Here is an 18,187-nt window from a genome sequence, read left to right as displayed (position 1 = left end):
TGTAGAGATAAAAATGTTTTTTAATCATAATAAAATCATTACTTCTAAATAAATTACAATGGCCTACTCATTTTAATTTCGCATTTTCTCTAGCATTGGTGATTCCCTTGCTGTGGTGGCACAGCACTGCAAAATTAATACAGATTTTTTTCCCCCCGCAAAACTCCAATTTAATCAGAGGTATTTAATAATGTGTGTTTCCCATAAAGCACCTCAACAAAAAGCTGATCTGGTCAATTAACACAAACGCCAAACATGGCGTCCATTGAAGATTGAACAACACTGACACCTACCGTCCAGTAGCTGTAACACACACACACGTTACAAAACAGACATTTCCCGTAAAAAAAAACACTCACGTGTACTTTTGCATTCTGCAAACACAGGGATCCCTGCTCTTTAGAGAGTAAAGAACAGCGTTTACTCGTTGAAAGACTGAATCACAGGTAAGCAACAAATAAGCTTTCGGTAAATTGTGCTGTATCAATACCTCACGTTAACCAGCCAGCTTGATTGAGCGTCGAGTTAAATGTCCCGTGTCGTCTTGCATAATCTGTAATTTACAGGGAGAGAAATGAAAAGTAGACCCGCACAGTCAGATGCGTCTGAATCGAAGGGCAAAGTGAAGAAGAGAACCGGGGAGAACTCCGGGAGAACTCTCTCCAAAAAACTACGAGAAAAGATGGAGGGGGACACATCAAAACCAGGTCTACATTCCCGCCATTCAATACACCGACGTTGTAAGTGAATAATGCGTGTCGTGATAATTGTACTTAAGTAGGTTTCTGCTTCTTTCAGGACCGTCTCTCAAAATCAGTAAGTGTCCAGGAATCCAGAAGAGAGGGGGTCATAGAAGCATCTTGCACTACATTTATAAGAGCACTCTGGGGCAAAGTCTTCACTCTCAAATGAGACAGGTGAGGTTGCTGGTCAGTTTCCTCTGTAGTCAGTGCAGAGTGACCAGGACATCATGAACATCTTCACACCCAACTCTTGTACCCCCCCCCCCTCCCCTCCCCCTCCAGTGTCTGCAGGGGCCCTTTGTCCGCTCCCTGTGCTCCTACAGGCTCCACCGCACCGCCAGCCCCTTTGACCGCAGAATCACCTGTCTTGAATGGCACCCCACCCATCCCACCACACTGGCTGTTGGATCCAAGGGTGGGGATATTGTTCTGTGGGATTTTGACGCACTCAACAAGACAACTTTTATTCAAGGGGTGAGAGAGAGAAGGGAAATCTTGCTCTTGTCAAAACTGATTTATCTTGCCTGACACTTTGTTGAATGACTGGCAGCAGGAGATGCTCAACAAGCAGCACCTTTTAAAATGTTGCTCATGAATAATGCAGCAACTACATATTATCAAATGCAACGCTATGATGTCAAGGTTGAATTTTATGCTGAGGCCTAAATTCATTTTGATACCATGTCATCTTCCGGTAATGCTTTATTTTCCGGGTCCACAATTTCCTAATAATTTCCTAGAAAGGAACTGTTCATTTCTTAGGAGGTTTCCTGGAAAGAACCATGAAATGATGTAGTAGTTATACAGAAAATGTAAGCAGATATGATAAGATACTGTACATTTCTAAAAGAATTTCCTGGAGAGAACTGCAAAACTATAAACTATATATTGGAAAAATAATAGTCAGAGGTCAATTATCATAAGTCATTATTCATATAATTATATAATAAAGTTATTTGTTGGATTCCTAATTCATTTTAGTTAATTTCTGGTTTTCTATTCTATTCTATTTCATGGTTCTGTCTTGGAGACGAAATTGGAGGTACTTACCAACTACCAACTACCATTGAACTCTTTCTCTATTTTCCCTATAATTTGTACATAATGTAATGGTTCTTTCCAGGAAACCTCCTAAGAAATTAACAGTTCCTTTCTAGGAAATTATTAGGAAATTGTGGGCGCCGGAAAATAAATCGTCTCCCATCTTCCTTGATGACACGCTTTTATCTGCTCTCTACTTAGATGGGGGCCGGAGACTCAGTTACAGACATGAAGTTTAACCCGTTAAATCCCACTCAGCTGTTCACCTCATCTATGGGGGGTGCCACAGCACTTCGAGATTTCAATGGGATGTCTCTAAGAGTGTTTGCCGACACAGATGCCACGGAGTAAGATAAAGTCCCCTCGTTTTCTGTAAGACAAAGTCAGTGTGGATGTGGGTCAGGAAACACTAAGGTTGTTGTAGGTCTGCTGTTGCTTGGTCAGTCCAGTATCAGTCTCTTATTGCGGCCCTTATCTAATCAATGCTACCATTAATGTGGTGGTGTAGTGCTATAACTACCCTGTGATAGGCCTGCATTTGTCTTTTTTGTGCACAGAAAGGAGCCGGAGACTTTATCGGAGGGATGAAGTTTTGCCCAATGGACCTTTCCAAAGTCTATGTGGCCTCCGGTGATGGCACACTGACCATGCAGAGCTTTGAGGGCCGAACATCCACTGTTCTGTCCACAACTCAAGATTGTGGCCATGATCACCATGACGTTTGGTGAGGATTCAGGGCCTTTAGTACAGAGAAGACTGATGCTCAACAGAGAAATGGTGTAGTCGCGTTTTTTACATGATGTTAAAGGAAAAGGAATAGTACAGGTTTATCCACTGTACAAGGAAGGAGTACAAGGAATATGTAGTATATTTCAACTATGTGAAATTCATCTAAGATCTATTTGTAATACTGGAATCATCCACAGTTGAATTTTTTTTTAAATGTCTATCGTTGTTTTGATAAGCAGTAATTTCACTATTATCACATCATCAATTTTGTATAGTGCTATGGAACTCATGGCTTCATGCATGTTTAATGTTTTATCTGTCATAGGCATTAACAGCCACCTGTGCTTGCTTACACAGTTACTGGTACTGCTGTCTTGACGTGTCTGTGAGCCGACAGATGCTGGTGACGGGGGACAATATGGGACAGCTCCTGCTCCTGAGTATGGACGGCCAAAAGGTGTGGATTCATTCAACAATTAAGTAAATAATATTAGTGCGTAGATTTGACTCGTTCTCCTACGTTTTGACGAGACTGCGAAAGCCTTGTATTGTCTTTTACGTACTAAAGACAATTTGTATCTGTCACATTAGATAATCAGGTCCAAAGATGTTTTTATGAATTGAAAAAGTATGTGGATGTTAATTGTTAATGGCTTTGTTCCTCATTTTATATCGTAGATTTTCAGTAACAAGTTGCACAAAGCCAAAGTGACCCATGCAGAGTTCAACTCCCGTTGTGATTGGTTGATGGCGACGGCCTCTGTTGACCACACTGTCAAGCTCTGGGACCTGAGGAACATTAAAGACAAGAAGAGCTTCCTCCATGAAATGCCGCATGACAAAGCTGTCAACTCAGGTAACACTCGCTTTTAGAAACATTTTTCCTTTGCATAGTGTGTTCTCAATGTGTGTTCTCAATGTGTTCTCAAACTTTTCCATGCAGAAAGGAATTTTGGCTGAGGAGCCTAAAACAGATTGTGACACATGTGCAGAGTAGGAAATTATATAATAATACAATGTGACTTGTCGTAAATTTTGAGGGGACCCTCTGGGAGTCTGCAGTCGCATTTTGAAAAGCAGTGTTTTTAATTTATATGTGCATTAACTTTAGTTGTGATGGCACATTCAAATGGTAATAAAAATTGTCATTATTGTTTTTCCATTTAGTGCAATTTGGAAGTTCTCTGGCTTTATTTGATGTAAAATCTTATATATCTTTTTAGTAGACTGGTGAGTTACACATCAAAGGCAGTATGGAGAGGAAATAATAAAGCATGTAGAAAGAACAGTTTACAGGGGCTTTAGAACGTATCCCCATGATTCTTATCACAATTCATTTGACAATAATAGGTGTACAGAAACTCTTACACAGGTCACATTTTGATGGCGTGGTCACTGTCCTCTCTCCACAGCCTATTTCAGTCCGTTGGACTGCTCCAAGCTGCTCACCACAGATCAGTATGACCAGATCCGGGTCTACTCGTCCTCTGATTGGTCAAAGCCTCAACATATCATCCAACATCCACACAGGCAGTTTCAGCATCTCACACCCATCAAGGTTGGTTTCCGCTGTAGATGAGCAAGGATCCTCCTGTTGCTGATGTAATGAACCTGTTGCTGATGTCTCCTACTGGGTCATGATGACTCAGATGAATTACATGATGATGATGATTTGTCTTATGCTGCCTGCCTGAAACTCTGCATCAACTCCCTCTATTTGTGACTGACTGCCTGTCAGTCTTATTAGGGCTCCAAGCATCTCAGGAGCTGGAACCCCATTGATTTTGATTTTTCTGCTGCTCCTTCTTTTTCTGCCTTAAAACAATCTGATCTCAGAGACCTTACTGTAAGTCTCAGAGCTACCAAATTTGGTGGATAGGTTTCAAATCTCTCCCACTAGTCAGTCCAAAAAATGACACTCCGTCAGATGGTGGCGCTATAATGAGCAACTTTACGTTTTAGCCAATAACTTGTGAACCATTTGTCGTAGTGGCTGTATTATTTTTATATAATGCTCTATTTAATACTTGGTTTAATACTTGCTGCAAAACCAAGTGCCTAGGAGAAAACCTTGGAGAAAAAGGTTCAAACTTGAACTTGGTATTTTGTCCATTTTTCTGCAGGCCACATGGCACCCTGTGTATGACCTCATTGTGGCTGGCCGCTACCCTGATGAGAGGGTTTGCCGCGGTGATCAGAGGACCGTCGACATCTTTGACTCCAACACAGCAGAGCTTGTGTGTCAGCTGCGAGATCCCAACGCCCCCGGAATCATATCTGTATGTACATTTTAAGTACAGTATAAAGACCTTCAAGATGTTGAAACTATATTTTATATAACACCTAATAACACCTGGACACATTTGTTTATAGGTCAACAAATTCAGTCCAATGGGCGATATTATGGGATCTGGAATGGGTGAGTTTTTCCAAATACATGCAAATCAATCAAGTCAAGACTTGTTCTTGACTCATCTCTTTGAAAGAGGGGAAATTGTTGTCTTGCTAAAGCTGTTTGATGTTCATTCACAGGGGTTAACATACTAGTGTGGAACCGGGAAGACTCGATGATCAGTAAGCAGAACAAACAGGAGGAAATGAGATCCAAAGTGGAAGGCTCAAGAGGCCAGCGAGGGAGTCAGCAGCGCTCCAGCAGGAACAGAAGACATCCTGCTGGGGACGGAAAGCTCAAGAAAAAGCTGGCTTCTCTGGAGTCATCAGGGACCAAAACCAAGACCAAGTCTAGGCGTACTGAAAACAGTCAAGCACAAAGGGGGAGGAAAAAGTGAACTGTAAAATTATGAGGATCTGGAAATGTCTTACTATACCGTTAAGTCTTGTTGAATGTTGAAATAATGTGCTGTATGTTGGAACGAAGAAAAAATCTCGGGCTATTATTGTTCAGATACTGTTTTATACACCAGTATATAACTGGGACTTTTGTATTCATTAAGTACTGTGATATGTTTTTATACTGTTCTACAATAAAAAATGTTCATGTTTGCTTTAATAGAGCCAACACACAGCATATTGAATAAGTTATGAATGAATACACATTTAATGACTGCTGAAGTCAGGTAATTTATTGCATACTTATTTATCTCTTACAGAATGGCAGTTAAGTCAATATATTATGCATAAGAGATGAGATAATGTCCACGCAGTTCATTGACTGTGACATTTGCCAGGCGGGTGAGCACTCCACTCCAGGCCGCTTGTTCCTCTTCTCCCTCCTGGTGCCGGGCCTGGTGGGCAGAGTAGACCATGCTCAGGACAAGACTCTCAAACTGGGTCTGAGTGAGGGGCCTCTTCTTCTGGCCCTCCACTGTGTCCAGCATCTGCACCATGGAGCTCAGGGTTTTGGGAATATTGTCATTTATCTGAGACAGGAAAGCCCGCCCTTGCCTCATTGATGCCATCTCCTTGTCGAGCAAGACGATGTTGTTGTCCTGGTCGAGCTCTACCCCACCCAGCAAGAACTGCATACAGGAGTAGAAAAGAAGTATCCTTACTTACTCTGTTGCAAGATATGTACTGTATGTGCACCAAGACTCCAGTAAAGTATAGGGAAGAATGTACCTCGAACATCAGGTTTGCATCAGAGAGCGATGTGCTTATTCCATTGTTCCTGTCTGCAGCCACATCTGATGTAGAAAATATTGATGTTTACTTATTAGTTTGTTGTAATTAGTTATTTCAGAGTGGGCTTCAAGGTTATACTAATGCCAATGCTTGCACCTATCAATACGGAACACCTGTCATGGTATTTTTCAGTGCATATTACAATGCATGCAGTATCATTATATGACATCAATATTCAAAATTTGAGTCCTATCGACAGTACTGTTAGTAGGCCTTCAATTTCAACTCACCCTTAAAAACATGCTCCAACCAAAGCCACAAAATGATCTGGAAGCAGATTTGAAGTTGCAATTTTATGTCCATTTTTCTCTCGATTATTATCGATGGATATCACGGCATCCCTCTCACCTCTGCTTTGCCTCAGCTACTTTTGTGAATCCAGACAGAGACAACCCAGCCTGAATACCATGCATTTTTCCACATTGGAAAAAGGGACCAAAAGCCAATTGGCTGTGGCGTTCACAGCCATATTTTTTAAATTTTGGTTCTGCATATCCACTGCATGCAGACCTTTGAGCTAGCACGACTTGATAAAGCTCACCCAGGCAAATTGGCAATTGATCTTAAAACCTTGTCCAGTTGGTAAAGATGATATATGCTGGAACAAAGCCTGGATGCTCTCAAGTGTGGTATTACATTATTATTAGACGCCCCATGGGTGCATCCTTACCGGTTGCCCAATCACCTAAACTGACTCCTCTCAGTTCAGGAGTGAGTGAGTCACCGAGTGTAATTCTATCTTGACTTTCTCAAAGTGTTATTAGATCAAGAAAAGCAGTACAAGTGTTTCTCAAATGCCAGCTGTAGTAACACAGCTCCACCACACGGGGGCAGCACCACCAATTGATAACAGCAAGTCGTGCGACAGCTGACTGGCGAACACGTTTATTTACTTCCGGAGAATAGTTCAAGCCCCTCTGAATGATAAAGTAGTGGAGCTAAAGGTAACCAGTCTAGTTTAATAGTTATTTTGAAAACATGGCGATTTTGCCGTCCCAATAAATAAGCGTTTGCAGTAATAACTCTCTACTGCCGCAATATCAGGATTCAATTTACACCCGAGGACAGTTAGCTAGCTGCTGTGTGCTAACGTTAGCCATATAGCTAGCTAACTGTTAACCTACCACAACACAGCTAACGTTAGCGTAGCATAGTCAGGCGGCACTGCCTATGCATCGCCTCCTGCATCGCCTATTTGTTATCACGCTTGCTCGGGTTTATAAATGCAACACCACAAAGTGTAAAGGGATCATGTGTCAATCTACAGAAGCACGCAGCCAGCTAGCCACCCTCACTTGTGTAGAAACTGCTAATGCTAGCGTTAACTTTAGTGTTTTATCATCAGCTAACTCAGTTGTGAAATGACATGCAAGCTTCTGAGCAGCTGTTTCTGTGTGCTGTAGTTTATCTAAATGGATGTTGTGCTCCTTGCTGCTTCTCAGGCGAGCAGCAGAGATGGAGTCCAGTGAGGAGGGGAGCCTGAGTGTGGGAGGCTCTGTGGGAGAGGAGAACTACTTTCTGGGATACACCTTCACCGACCGCTCCCACTCCAGCCGGGTGGTGAAGAGCATCATGGACCTGTGCCTGGAGGACGGCCTGTTCGCTGATGTTACCATTACTGTGGATGGCAAAGAGTTCCACCTACACCGCCTGGTGCTCTCGGCCCAGAGCAGTTTCTTCCGCTCCATGTTCACGTCCAACCTTAAAGAGTCCCACAACCGCAATATTGAGCTGAAGGACGTTGGCGCCACTGTCTTTCAGCTGCTGGTTGACTACATCTATCATGGCACTATTAAACTGAGGGTAGAGGACCTGCAGGATACTTATGAGATGGCAGACATGTACCAGTTGACTGCTCTGTTTGAGGAATGCTCCCGCTTCCTTTCGCGGACAGTGGAGGTCAAGAACTGCCTACAGGTGATTTACTCTTTTTGCACTTCACAAGCCTATTAGCTGTTCATCAGTAATAATTATGTAGTGTCAGTTTGATGAAAACCTCTTTTTGTCCAGGTGATGTGGCTTGCAGACAGACACAGTGATCAGGAGCTGTACACTGCTGCCAAGCACTGCGCTAAAATCCACCTGGTCCAGCTGCATCAGACAGACGAATTCCTCAATCTGCCTCTCTGTCTGCTCTTGGATATCATTAAAGGTATTACCTGTTGCAATTGTATCCCCATGCATTGTGATGTCTTAACCTCTGTTGTGCGAAAATAGATTTCATAAATGTGAATCAAAGGCCTTGTGTTTGCACTTTGTGCTGCAGATGGCGTTCCGAGCTCCCAGAATCCAACAGTGGCCATCGAGTCGTGGATAAACCACAACAAGGTGGAGAGAGAGGAGTTTTCTTGCATTCTCCAGGAAAACCTGAAGGTAACATTCTCTTACACAGAGTTGAAAAGCAGTTTTGAAGGGACTGCTCTCATGCAACGTCAGTGGTGATTCTCTGTCTCTAATGTCTATTCTGTGCCCACAGGAAATCGGTGAGAATGTCCACATTTACCTGATAGGGAAAGAGGAGACACGGACCCACTCCCTGGCTGTGTCGCTGCACTGTGACGAGGATGATGCCATCAGTGTGAGCGGACAGAACAGTTTGTGTCACCAGATCACTGCGGCCTGTAAGCACGGAGGGGACCTGTATGTGGTGGGGGGCTCCATCCCCCGCCGCATGTGGAAGTGCAATATGCACACCATGGACTGGGAGCGCTGCGCCCCACTGCCCAGAGACCGCCTCCATCACACCATGGTCTCCGTCTCCACTGAGGACGCCATCTACTCCCTAGGAGGCAAGACCTTGCAGGACACACTGTCCAACGCCGTCATCTACTACACAGTGAAGGACAACATGTGGACAGAGACCAGCCAGCTGGACACAGCAGTATCCGGGGCTGCTGGGGTGAATCTGGGAGGTACCATCTACCTGCTGGGAGGGGAGGAGAACGACATGGACTTCTTTACCAAGCCATCCCGTCTTATTCAGTGCTTTGACACAGCCTCTCAGAAGTGCCAGATCAAACCCTACATGCTGCCATTTGCGGGGTGCATGCATGCCGCTGCCCACATGGACGTGATCTTCATCGTAGCAGAGGGAGACTCCCTGGTGTGCTACAACCCTCTGCTGGAAAGCTTCACCCGCCTGCGCTTCCCTGAGGTGTGGAGCTGTGTTCCTTCGCTCTGGAAGGTGGCCAGCTGTAATGGCTGCATATATGTCTTCAGGGACAAGTGTAAAAAGGGCGATGCAAACACATTAAAGTTTAACCCTGCCACATCTGTTGTTTCTGTTATCAGGGGTATAAAAATCCTCCTCACAAACTGGCAGTTTGTATTGGCCTAAAGGCTCTTCTGGATGCTGACACTGTGGCACAGCCACTCACCACTGGCAATCACAGAAAACTGTTGGATAACTAACCATGAATGAACTATTCTGACATCCTATGTGGAGACTCGCTCTAAATGTATTGACTCAGCTGGTTCCTGTATTTCACACTCCATTCTTATCCAACCACAAGACCAGTAAAAGCAGTTTAGCATTGTCTCATTGGCTTGTATTACAATGTGTGTTACTTTTTTTGCTTTCTTAGGAAAGAAGCAAGGTCCAACCCATTTTGTGGTGATGCTGTAATCAATAATGAACTAATCATAATTGCTTTCTGTGCACTGCTTGTTTATTGACACGCATGAACAGCTTCAGTATGACAAATTTCCCTAAACACAAAACATCCTCCATTATATTGTAAGTGAATAAGTGTATCATGATGTTGTATGTTAAATATCCTCAGATGTCAAATATTGAGTGTGCATACACGTGATAATCGAGGATGTTTTCTAACTTTTCAATTTTTCACAATTTCTTGTCCTAAGATTGTATTTTTTGCTGTACAGTGTACATGTACCTCAAGTTAAACTTATCAGAAATATCAAATATATCACTGTAGCTATGAGCTGTCAGCTTTTGTTTTGATATCTGGGGGCTCTGTCCTGTATCATGATGACATAACTATCTCTTACTATGAATACCAGGTTTATTACCAGGAATTTATCTTAAGATCTTTTAGCTGTCATTAATTTGCCAGCTAATGGGGATCCTAATAAAACAATAAACAATAACACTGTTGCAACTATACAGTGATGCATTTCTAAATGTGCATATGTTCTAATGGTGCACTTTGTTTTAATGTAGGTGTTGTTGGCTATGCCACAACAGAGACATGACTTCTAACCTCAGGGTTTTATCTTGGGATTGGTAAAACATCTTGTGAATGGCAAGGTGAGAAAGGGGCCTTTTGTGTCCTTGGAGGGTAAAAGGGGACTTGAGGGAAAGAAAGCTACTCTAGAGAGGCCAACGCTCTGATCCCATTGATGTGCTGCAGGAGGCTGTGCAGCTGAAACCCAAGCCCAGTAACATGTCAGACTTTGTGAACTATTCTAAGCATCAGTTGCTGACGCCGAGGTGAGAGGTGGGGGGCTGTGGGGGCACATATGCGCCTCCATAAGGACCACCAATAGGAACTGCCAGCCACTGTGAGCACCATTTGACATGCAGTCCCTCAATGTTGTGAAATAACGCTGTTTATAGCCCCCATCTCACAGTTCACAGACCCACATGAGAGACTCCGCTCGGATCCATTTGTGGATGTGGGTTTTTAATTGTCCGGAGTGTTTTGATGTGAATATTTTAATCCTGTGTTGGGTCAAGGAGTTGGGTTTTGTGTGAAGGTAGATCGCTAGGAGCTATACTGACCTTGGGACTGCTTACTGAGGGCAGAGCAGAATTCCTGAAGGGACACATGGTCTAGAGTGACAAGGCCATCTGCTGTAGCGCCAGTACTGGGAGGAAGGTGGAGGGGGTTGGACACAGGGGCGCTGAGAATTCCTTTCGCTGGGGTGTGGAGGGAGTAGATATTCTGGGATATCGCCGCTAGCACTCCATTGGGAAACGTGTTTCTTTGGTGTTTTTCAAGCGGAAATCTGAGGGAGAATTTGTGAACACTTGATGGTGAGAAGGGATCGTTGCGGGGTTAAATGGGGAAGATATTTTCCTTGCCCTCCAACTCTCCACAAAGTGATTGGTGATAATGGTCTTAGTGTGTTGCTCTTTTACTGCGGTGGATCCAGTTTCCTTTCCATCTCCGCTCAGCCGGAGCAGAGAGAGCTGGATCTGGTAGGCCTTCTGGCACCGACCTCTCAGAGGATCATCTTCAGGGGATCGTCTTTGGAGTCATACTCTGTATGGCAAGGATTTACTTTCTTGCTCCCTCACTGAAATTGCACCATCTAAACGAATGAATATTTTTATGAGGCACCTTGTAGCAGAGATGGGCCAGGACCAAACCAAGCAGCAGATAGAGAAGGGCCTTAAGCTGTATCAGTCCAATCAGACAGACAAAGCCCTGCATGTCTGGACCAAAGTGTTGGAGAAGACCTCAGATCCTGGAGGGAAGTTTCGGGTTTTGGGGTGCCTGATCACAGCTCACTCGGAAATGGGAAAATATAAAGAAATGCTCAAGGTAAGCCTCCCAAACAATAACAATAATGAAATATGGTGTTCAGGAGTTTCCTTGCTTTACTGTATGGAATTAAGTTTGGTGAAATTTTGTATACAAGCAACATGACTTTGCTTACATACAAAAGTGTTCAGTCATTGATATTCCTAGCAATGATAACAATATTGTAAAATAGTCCAGTAATCACTTGGTTTGTAGATTAAAAGCAGAATCATACTGAAGCATGAATTAGCTTTCACTTGGCATCTAGGTTATGCAACCAGCAGCGGGGTTGTGTACAAGGTTGCTATCTGATGAGTGAATGCCACTGAATATCTCATCAATTTTATATGTCATCATGTCTGCGAGAGAGATACAGTTCATCTTGTAGCAGCATTTCAACAGTATCCAAATGATTATGAATAGTAGTAAGAGTTCAAAGGTTTCCTCTTGGTCCCCTTTACTGTGATCTTGAGAACCATGGGTTAATTTGTGGCTTCCACAGGATGTGGGGTAAAATGAGCGCCCTGCAACCTGAGCGTCAGTGTGGGGCGTCTTGTTGACATAATCATCCTTACTCACCCAGCACCCACAGTCTCTCTAACCCATAGTTTAGTGAGGACTTCATTAACAAGTTACTAAAGTGGAGGCCCTACCACTTTGAAATCAAAAGTATTGTAATTGATTTTTATGTGATTAGATTTAACATATTGGAATATTTCACTATTTCTGTTTTATTTAATATTAATTTGAATTTAAGGATACCATCTATCTGATTTTGCAGATATTTTCAGTGTCTTGCCAGCTCTCCATCATCTCACACTCACCCTCTCTCTGCAGTATGCTCTAGCTCAAATTGACACAGCCAGAGAAATGGAGGACCCAGACTACCTGACAGAGGGCTACCTGAACTTGGCGCGCAGCAATGAGAAGCTCTGTGATTTCCAGAAAACAGTCTCCTACTGTAAGACCTGCTTAAACATGCAGGGCACCACTGTCAGCCTGCAGCTCAATGGCCAGGTATGTCTTAGCATGGGCAACGCCTTCCTGGGCCTCAGTGTCTTCCAGAAAGCTTTGGAGAGCTATGAGAAGGCCCTCCGCTACGCACACAACAACGATGACAAGATGCTGGAGTGCAGAGTCTGCTGCAGTCTGGGAAACATCTATGTCCAGCTTAAGGTACTGTGTCAAAGGAATAATATTAGTACCAGTTGTATGTTTTGGGTTTTTTTTGTATGAGAGATTTGATTGTTTTGAATCCAGTAACCTGTATTTGATGAGGATCCCTAACACCCAGCATTTATTCGATGTGTGCTTTAGATGCTGCACTGCATCGTTTGTAAATACTGGATCCCAGTCTTTGCTCAGCATTATTTTTGGCTGAATTCATTTGATCGAAAAGCATCCTTGCATGAGGCATTATAGACAAGGAGATTGAATAAGTGCCTTTTACATCTGTTGAAAAAAATCTGAAATACTTTGTTGATTGTATATTTCTCAACTGTTTTCTTTGGGTAAAGCATTCATTGGATTCCCCATGTGCGAGTTGATTGTGCAATCAATACTGATGCTGCCAGCGTATTTACAGAGTATGATAACACTGCAGAGCATTCGACTAAACATCATCAACGGTTAGCACATGCAATACTCTGTATTGTAAAACAAAGGCGGAGTGAGTAGGCTGGCTGGTGGGGGCTTATGTAGCACCCTTGACATCAGAGATTTGTAAGAGTAATCCCCTGGCTTCCCGGGGAGGATTGGTTTCAATGGGATTGTGATGAAGTGGTGTTCCAAGAATGCACTCATATGTCACGTTACTTTATGAAACAAAAAATAGAATATGCCTGTCAGTAATAGACACACACGCTAACAAACACACATTGGTTCTGATCAGATCCTTTGTTTGTATGAACACTAAGGTTGGAAAGCTCATGGGAAGGGAATTACAAACCGAGTTAATGTCAATACCATATCTAGTATCTAAATGGGACGTTTGCCTAGGATACTGATACTGTTACTTGTGGGCAATAACGGGCCATCAGAGGTCTCACTCATCGAACATGTGTACCAACAGGACTATGAGAAAGCCCTGTTCTTCCCCTGCAAAGCGGCTGAGCTTGTCAATGACTACGGTAAGAGTTGGAGCCTCAAGTATCGCGCCATGAGCCAGTACCACATGTCTGTGGCCTACAGGAAACTGGAGCGCCTGCCAGACGCCATGGAATGCTGTGAGGTATTGTTTTATTACTGTCCAACAGATGAGGCCAGACCTCAGAGACAGGCTTCATCCCCAAAGACAAACTATTACTGAGCTCATCTAACCAATGGAGAATGCAATTGTCACAGTTTGGTTTCCTCACCAACTTGATGTCCCCTGATGCCTTTGGCTGTTCTGGTGTTGGAGCTGCAGATATACGTTGTGCTACTGACAGGTGCAGGTGCCAGTTGTTCTGTTGTACCAGGCCTTAGACCCCGACAAAAATATGCCCACAGAGGTGCTGGTTTAAAGTGTTAATGAAGAGAGTGGCTTTAGTCCTAACTCTGTTCTAATTATGTACCAAGGACAAAAAAAAACTTGACGTCATTGCCTTGGTGTGCAAAGGTATCAGTATAGTAACAAGGCAGCAGGATGCATTTCAGATTTATTACTTTTGCCAAATGCATTTAGCCAAACAATTTACTCATCTTGTCATGCTTAGAATACCATTGTGCAAGTAGACTCCTAAAGGTGAAACAATGACAATAATGTCCCATGTTTTCCATCACTTGTCAAGTTTTTTACATGTGGGCTGTACAGTACAAAGAGAAAGACACTGAAAACTCAAAATGAGATGACTGAATGAGATTTCTAATTGTAATTTAATAGGGAAATCCTTCAATTTAAGAACTTACATATGCTATTGTCATGGTCTAGGACAGTGTAATCATTTGTGATCATAATCAATTTTATCCTAAAGCTAGAAACCAAAGCTCTCACTCATTCCATTTCAATCAGATACAGTGTGAAGTGATTTCACTGGCAATGAGAAAGATTGACACATAATGTTTGTCCTTTTACCCCCAAATAAGTTCTACATCATAGTAGTGCTATTAGTTCCAAGCCATAGAATGAAAACTTACCCACTGATAATCATCTTTGCTAACTTCAAAATCACATTTCCCATCATTTCCAATTTAATCTCAGTGAAGCGGCAGTAGCCTATTATATCACAGATTAGGGGGTGTTGATTTTGTTACTCAGAGGTTGTGCACAAGGACACAAAAAAACACACTAACTTGTGTTTCCAACAGGAATCTATGAAGATTGCACTGCAGCATGGAGACCGTCCTCTGCAGGCACTGTGCTTACTAAACTTTGCAGATATTCATCGCTGCAGGAGCGACGTTGATGTAAGGTGCCACCATTTGTGCAAGTTTGCTTAGGTTTACAAAATTGGTAGTTAGAGATACAGATTTTATCATTGGTTCATACTTATTTGCTTTCTCATTGCAATATAAGTATTGACTCTAATATTCAGGCTTGTGTGTTTTTTTTTTACTGTTTGTCACAATTTTAATTTGGTGTTTGTCTTCTTCTGTCCAGAAAGCATTCCCTCGCTACGAGTCCGCAATGTGTATTATGACTGAGATTGGAAATCGTCTTGGACAGTCACAGGTTTACCTGGGGGTTGCAAAATGCTGGCTTCTGCAGAAAGATTTTGACAAGGTCCCTTTATTTAGTAAAAACATATAAATCTTTCTTCTAGCTACAAAAGTGGATATATAGTATTGCAAAATATTACTCTTGAAACTGAAACTTGTTTTAAGTTTACCCATAACCACTATTTATGTATCATTCACTATTGCTCTCCCAGGCTCTTGATTCTTTGCAACGAGCAGAGGAGTTGGCTGAGGGAATTGGAAACAAGGTATTCAAAGTTCAGAGTTACAGGACAAAATGTTACAGGTTTATTGCTGGCATATAGTACAAGCACAAAGAGTTTGCATGTCATGTTGACTGTCTTTTTCCTGCATACCTTAGCTGTGTACACTGAAGGTGAATTGCCTGAGTGAGGGGATTTTCCGAAGTCGGGGGCAGCAGGAGGAGCTCAGAGAGCAGGTGGTGAAGTTCCTGCAGTGTGTGGAGGAGCTGGAGCTCTACTGTGGAATGTGTGGCGAGTCCATCGGGGAAAGGAACCAACAGCTGCAGGCCTTGCCCTGTTCCCACATCTTCCACCTCAAGTGGGTGCTTTCCCTCAACATATTCTTCTTAATCTCTATTTTTTTGTAGCACATAGGGTTAGACATTTCAGAAATGACAGAAACTGTTGGCTACGATTTGTGATGTTCTTCATCCAAAGAGCTCATCCAGGCTGATGTAGAGCTTATTTACACTTTCAGAGCTTGCATCAAATAAATATCTAGTCAAAGACATATTTCAAACCGTAACTAGGCAGAATCTAGCTGGAAATCTAGTGTGGACCCATTTTTTTACCAATGTCAACAGGCCCACAGATAAAGCTGTTTACACTCAGCTGTTTTATCTTTCAGGTGTCTGCAGACAAACGGGACAAAGGGTTGTCCCAAATGTTGCCAGTCCTCCATGAAGCCTGGATTTGTGTGATTGTACGGCCGTGTTTGTGCGTTGGATCTGCAGGACACAGCGTGATGCTCCAACTTCAGCCACACAGGCTCCTGATTGAACTATGAGAAGCAGGTTGCCTCTGGATGTGCTGACTATATAGGAGGAGTGATAATTCGCTGCTCTGTGCCGAGGACGTTGAACAGAACCAAGAGGCCCAGATTGAGGCTCCGAATCCCGGCACCCACGTCTTTACTGGTTCTTTACAGATGTCTATCTGTAAATGACAGCTAACCAAGAAGGCCTAACTGGCAACATTACATTTCAACATAAGCTGAAGAAGGAATCCGACATTGTTTCTGATGACTTTAGAATACAGTTAGAAAGGAATATGGAGCAGCAAAGAGAATTTATAATTTAGTCTATTTGCTATTATATGCTTTACAATTGTACTGGAGGCATGATAAAAGGATTTATAAAAGAATAATTGTTTAACATTCAGTGATATATCAGTAATCTTAGACACAGGGTTTGTTGTTGAAATTTCAGCATTTGTTTTTATTGTACATCCAACTGCTAAACGACCAGGGACATATTATGGATTTTGATTATAACACTGTGTACAGTTTCATACCAAACAGTATTTTCTGGGACTGTTTGGAACTGTTTGTTCATATTGTCATTTCAGGGTAGAGAACATACGATATTACTGCTACCATTAACTTCAGATATGGTGTATTTATTATTATATTCATGTACATAATATTCTAGTGCTAATTTGTTTGAGTTTGATTTCTTTGTAAAACCTAAAACTAACTAAAATCTCTTAACAAATCTAAAAACTAGTATGTCTTTACTAAGCAGGCGTACGCAGCTCTTTTTTTCCTTATTCTTGGAGATTAAGGAACAGGATCAACACACATTGTGTTATTCATATAAATTCCTATTCTATCCAGCGTTTATTTCAGGAAATGTTTTCCTCTTAAGTCTGACAGTAACAGAAAGTTTGTTGCAATTTAAGTCTAAAGATTGTTGAGAAGGAAAGCCTTATGTAATATTGGGAAATGATCTTATCTGACCAATCATTTACATGTCAAATTAATTAATTGGAAAAGATACTTGTATTACTGTGGTGTTTTGATATTTGTAGCTATATGTAAATATGATTTGATTGGTAAAATCTCAATGGTAAAATAGAGATTTTTTATTAGGAAAGGGTGGCATTGTGACTTCGAGACAAAACAGTAAAATTGAAAAGAAGAGAGCTCAGCTACCATTTGAATTGTTGTTGCATGTTTTATTTGCAATACTGAGCAGCAAAGATGGATCACATCAATTGTTGCTGATGTTGTTTCAAAATAACTGTATGCATATTTACTTGTTATTTCAAAATTGTTTATTACAGTATTTTACAATTCAAATGTGTTTATTTAATTGTATGCTTATTTCAATTATGATGAGCCTCATCAATCAAAATGAGACTTGGAAGTTGATCAGGGCATAGATCGAGTTTGTCATATAGATTTTCCTCAAAAACTGTAAGCTGCTTATACTAAATTGCTTTTTAAGAAGAGTGTGGTGTCCTTGTGTAGTACAGTAAAGTGTTGTATTTTAAAATGTTTCTTAAGGTAAGGTTAAACATCGATAAGTTGATTCTTATGGTGAAAACACCTTAAATGCTTGATGCTACAGGAACAAAACCATTTCAACAGATACTGTCATCCAATTATCCGAACTGTTACAGCTAAGAGAGGTGAACAACTTATTTCATCGCACAACTGTGAGCAATGCAGACAAGCCGAGCTGTAAAATAGAAGTTTTTGAAGAACATGAAACCTCACTGTAAAATATTTTCCTTCCTCTATCCATACATGTGACTACTGCAAGGTTGACAGCATAAACAGAGAGACCAAGACATTTACGTATACTGCACAAGCACTTATGTTTTCATTGTAGAAACACATCACTGATTGACTTCACTTCCG

General features: G+C 42.0%; 4 protein-coding genes across 11 annotated transcripts; 3 read left to right on the top strand and 1 right to left on the bottom strand.

The window, feature by feature from the left end:
* The first annotated feature begins 326 nt into the window (after positions 1 to 326).
* ddb2 (damage-specific DNA binding protein 2) lies at positions 327 to 5,469 on the top strand. Its single transcript, XM_078283212.1, is given in 12 exon segments — positions 327 to 446; positions 567 to 707; positions 799 to 917; positions 1,026 to 1,217; positions 1,986 to 2,131; positions 2,871 to 2,970; positions 3,192 to 3,369; positions 3,926 to 4,071; positions 4,637 to 4,792; positions 4,887 to 4,932; positions 5,046 to 5,210; positions 5,213 to 5,469. Coding segments are annotated over 11 exon segments (1,428 nt in total). The 5' UTR covers positions 327 to 446; positions 567 to 574; the 3' UTR covers positions 5,260 to 5,469.
* Positions 5,470 to 5,631: 162 nt separating this feature from the next.
* LOC139909388 (protein FAM180A) lies at positions 5,632 to 6,517 on the bottom strand. The gene is made up of 3 exons (XM_071896445.1): positions 6,386 to 6,517; positions 6,093 to 6,157; positions 5,632 to 5,992 (listed from the first exon to the last, which is right to left on the bottom strand). The coding sequence occupies exons 1-3, from the start codon at positions 6,456 to 6,458 to the stop codon at positions 5,645 to 5,647; spliced, it is 486 nt and encodes a 161-aa protein (XP_071752546.1). The 5' UTR covers positions 6,459 to 6,517; the 3' UTR covers positions 5,632 to 5,644.
* A 539-nt stretch (positions 6,518 to 7,056) lies between these two features.
* On the top strand, positions 7,057 to 10,260 carry kbtbd4 (kelch repeat and BTB (POZ) domain containing 4). Its single transcript, XM_071896526.2, has 5 exons — positions 7,057 to 7,099; positions 7,598 to 8,072; positions 8,166 to 8,307; positions 8,422 to 8,528; positions 8,632 to 10,260. Exons 2-5 carry the CDS (start codon positions 7,611 to 7,613, stop codon positions 9,490 to 9,492), a joined length of 1,572 nt encoding a protein of 523 aa, XP_071752627.1. The 5' UTR covers positions 7,057 to 7,099; positions 7,598 to 7,610; the 3' UTR covers positions 9,493 to 10,260.
* A 1,180-nt stretch (positions 10,261 to 11,440) lies between these two features.
* rapsn (receptor-associated protein of the synapse, 43kD) lies at positions 11,441 to 16,244 on the top strand. Of its 8 annotated transcripts, XM_071896545.2 has the most exons (8): positions 11,441 to 11,665; positions 12,482 to 12,820; positions 13,716 to 13,874; positions 14,933 to 15,031; positions 15,225 to 15,347; positions 15,496 to 15,549; positions 15,663 to 15,862; positions 16,172 to 16,244. In XM_071896545.2, exons 1-8 carry the CDS (start codon positions 11,441 to 11,443, stop codon positions 16,242 to 16,244), a joined length of 1,272 nt encoding a protein of 423 aa, XP_071752646.1. The 8 variants fall into 8 exon arrangements, with proteins under 8 accessions (XP_071752646.1, XP_078139374.1, XP_078139371.1 ...); XM_078283248.1 differs by lacking the exon at positions 12,482 to 12,820 and having other exon boundaries at positions 11,474 to 11,665; XM_078283245.1 differs by lacking the exon at positions 13,716 to 13,874 and having other exon boundaries at positions 11,474 to 11,665.
* The last annotated feature ends 1,943 nt before the right edge of the window (positions 16,245 to 18,187 follow it).

This window comes from Centroberyx gerrardi, chromosome 4, assembly GCF_048128805.1.
Source record: "Centroberyx gerrardi isolate f3 chromosome 4, fCenGer3.hap1.cur.20231027, whole genome shotgun sequence".
Lineage (NCBI taxonomy): Eukaryota > Metazoa > Chordata > Actinopteri > Beryciformes > Berycidae > Centroberyx > Centroberyx gerrardi.
Note: the sequence above shows the minus strand (reverse complement) of the source record. Positions and strands in the feature narration are given on the sequence as shown.

What these genes read in the sequence shown, in the direction of transcription:
- LOC139909388 (XM_071896445.1), bottom strand. Translation starts at nt 6,458, where the DNA reads ATGGACATAAAATTGCAACTTCAAATCTGCTTCCAGATCATTTTGTGG. An exon ending in GTTGGAGCATGTTTTTAAGG is followed by an intron (nt 6,158 to 6,385) that starts GTGAGTTGAAAT and finishes TTTCTACATCAG; the next exon opens with ATGTGGCTGCAGACAGGAAC. An exon ending in ATGCAAACCTGATGTTCGAG is followed by an intron (nt 5,993 to 6,092) that starts GTACATTCTTCC and finishes TCCTGTATGCAG; the next exon opens with TTCTTGCTGGGTGGGGTAGA.
- kbtbd4 (XM_071896526.2), top strand. Translation starts at nt 7,611, where the DNA reads ATGGAGTCCAGTGAGGAGGGGAGCCTGAGTGTGGGAGGCTCTGTGGGA. An exon ending in GCTCTTGGATATCATTAAAG is followed by an intron (nt 8,308 to 8,421) that starts GTATTACCTGTT and finishes TTTGTGCTGCAG; the next exon opens with ATGGCGTTCCGAGCTCCCAG. An exon ending in TTCTCCAGGAAAACCTGAAG is followed by an intron (nt 8,529 to 8,631) that starts GTAACATTCTCT and finishes CTGTGCCCACAG; the next exon opens with GAAATCGGTGAGAATGTCCA.
- rapsn (XM_071896545.2), top strand. Translation starts at nt 11,441, where the DNA reads ATGAATATTTTTATGAGGCACCTTGTAGCAGAGATGGGCCAGGACCAA. An exon ending in ACATCTATGTCCAGCTTAAG is followed by an intron (nt 12,821 to 13,715) that starts GTACTGTGTCAA and finishes GTGTACCAACAG; the next exon opens with GACTATGAGAAAGCCCTGTT. An exon ending in TGCAGAAAGATTTTGACAAG is followed by an intron (nt 15,348 to 15,495) that starts GTCCCTTTATTT and finishes TTGCTCTCCCAG; the next exon opens with GCTCTTGATTCTTTGCAACG.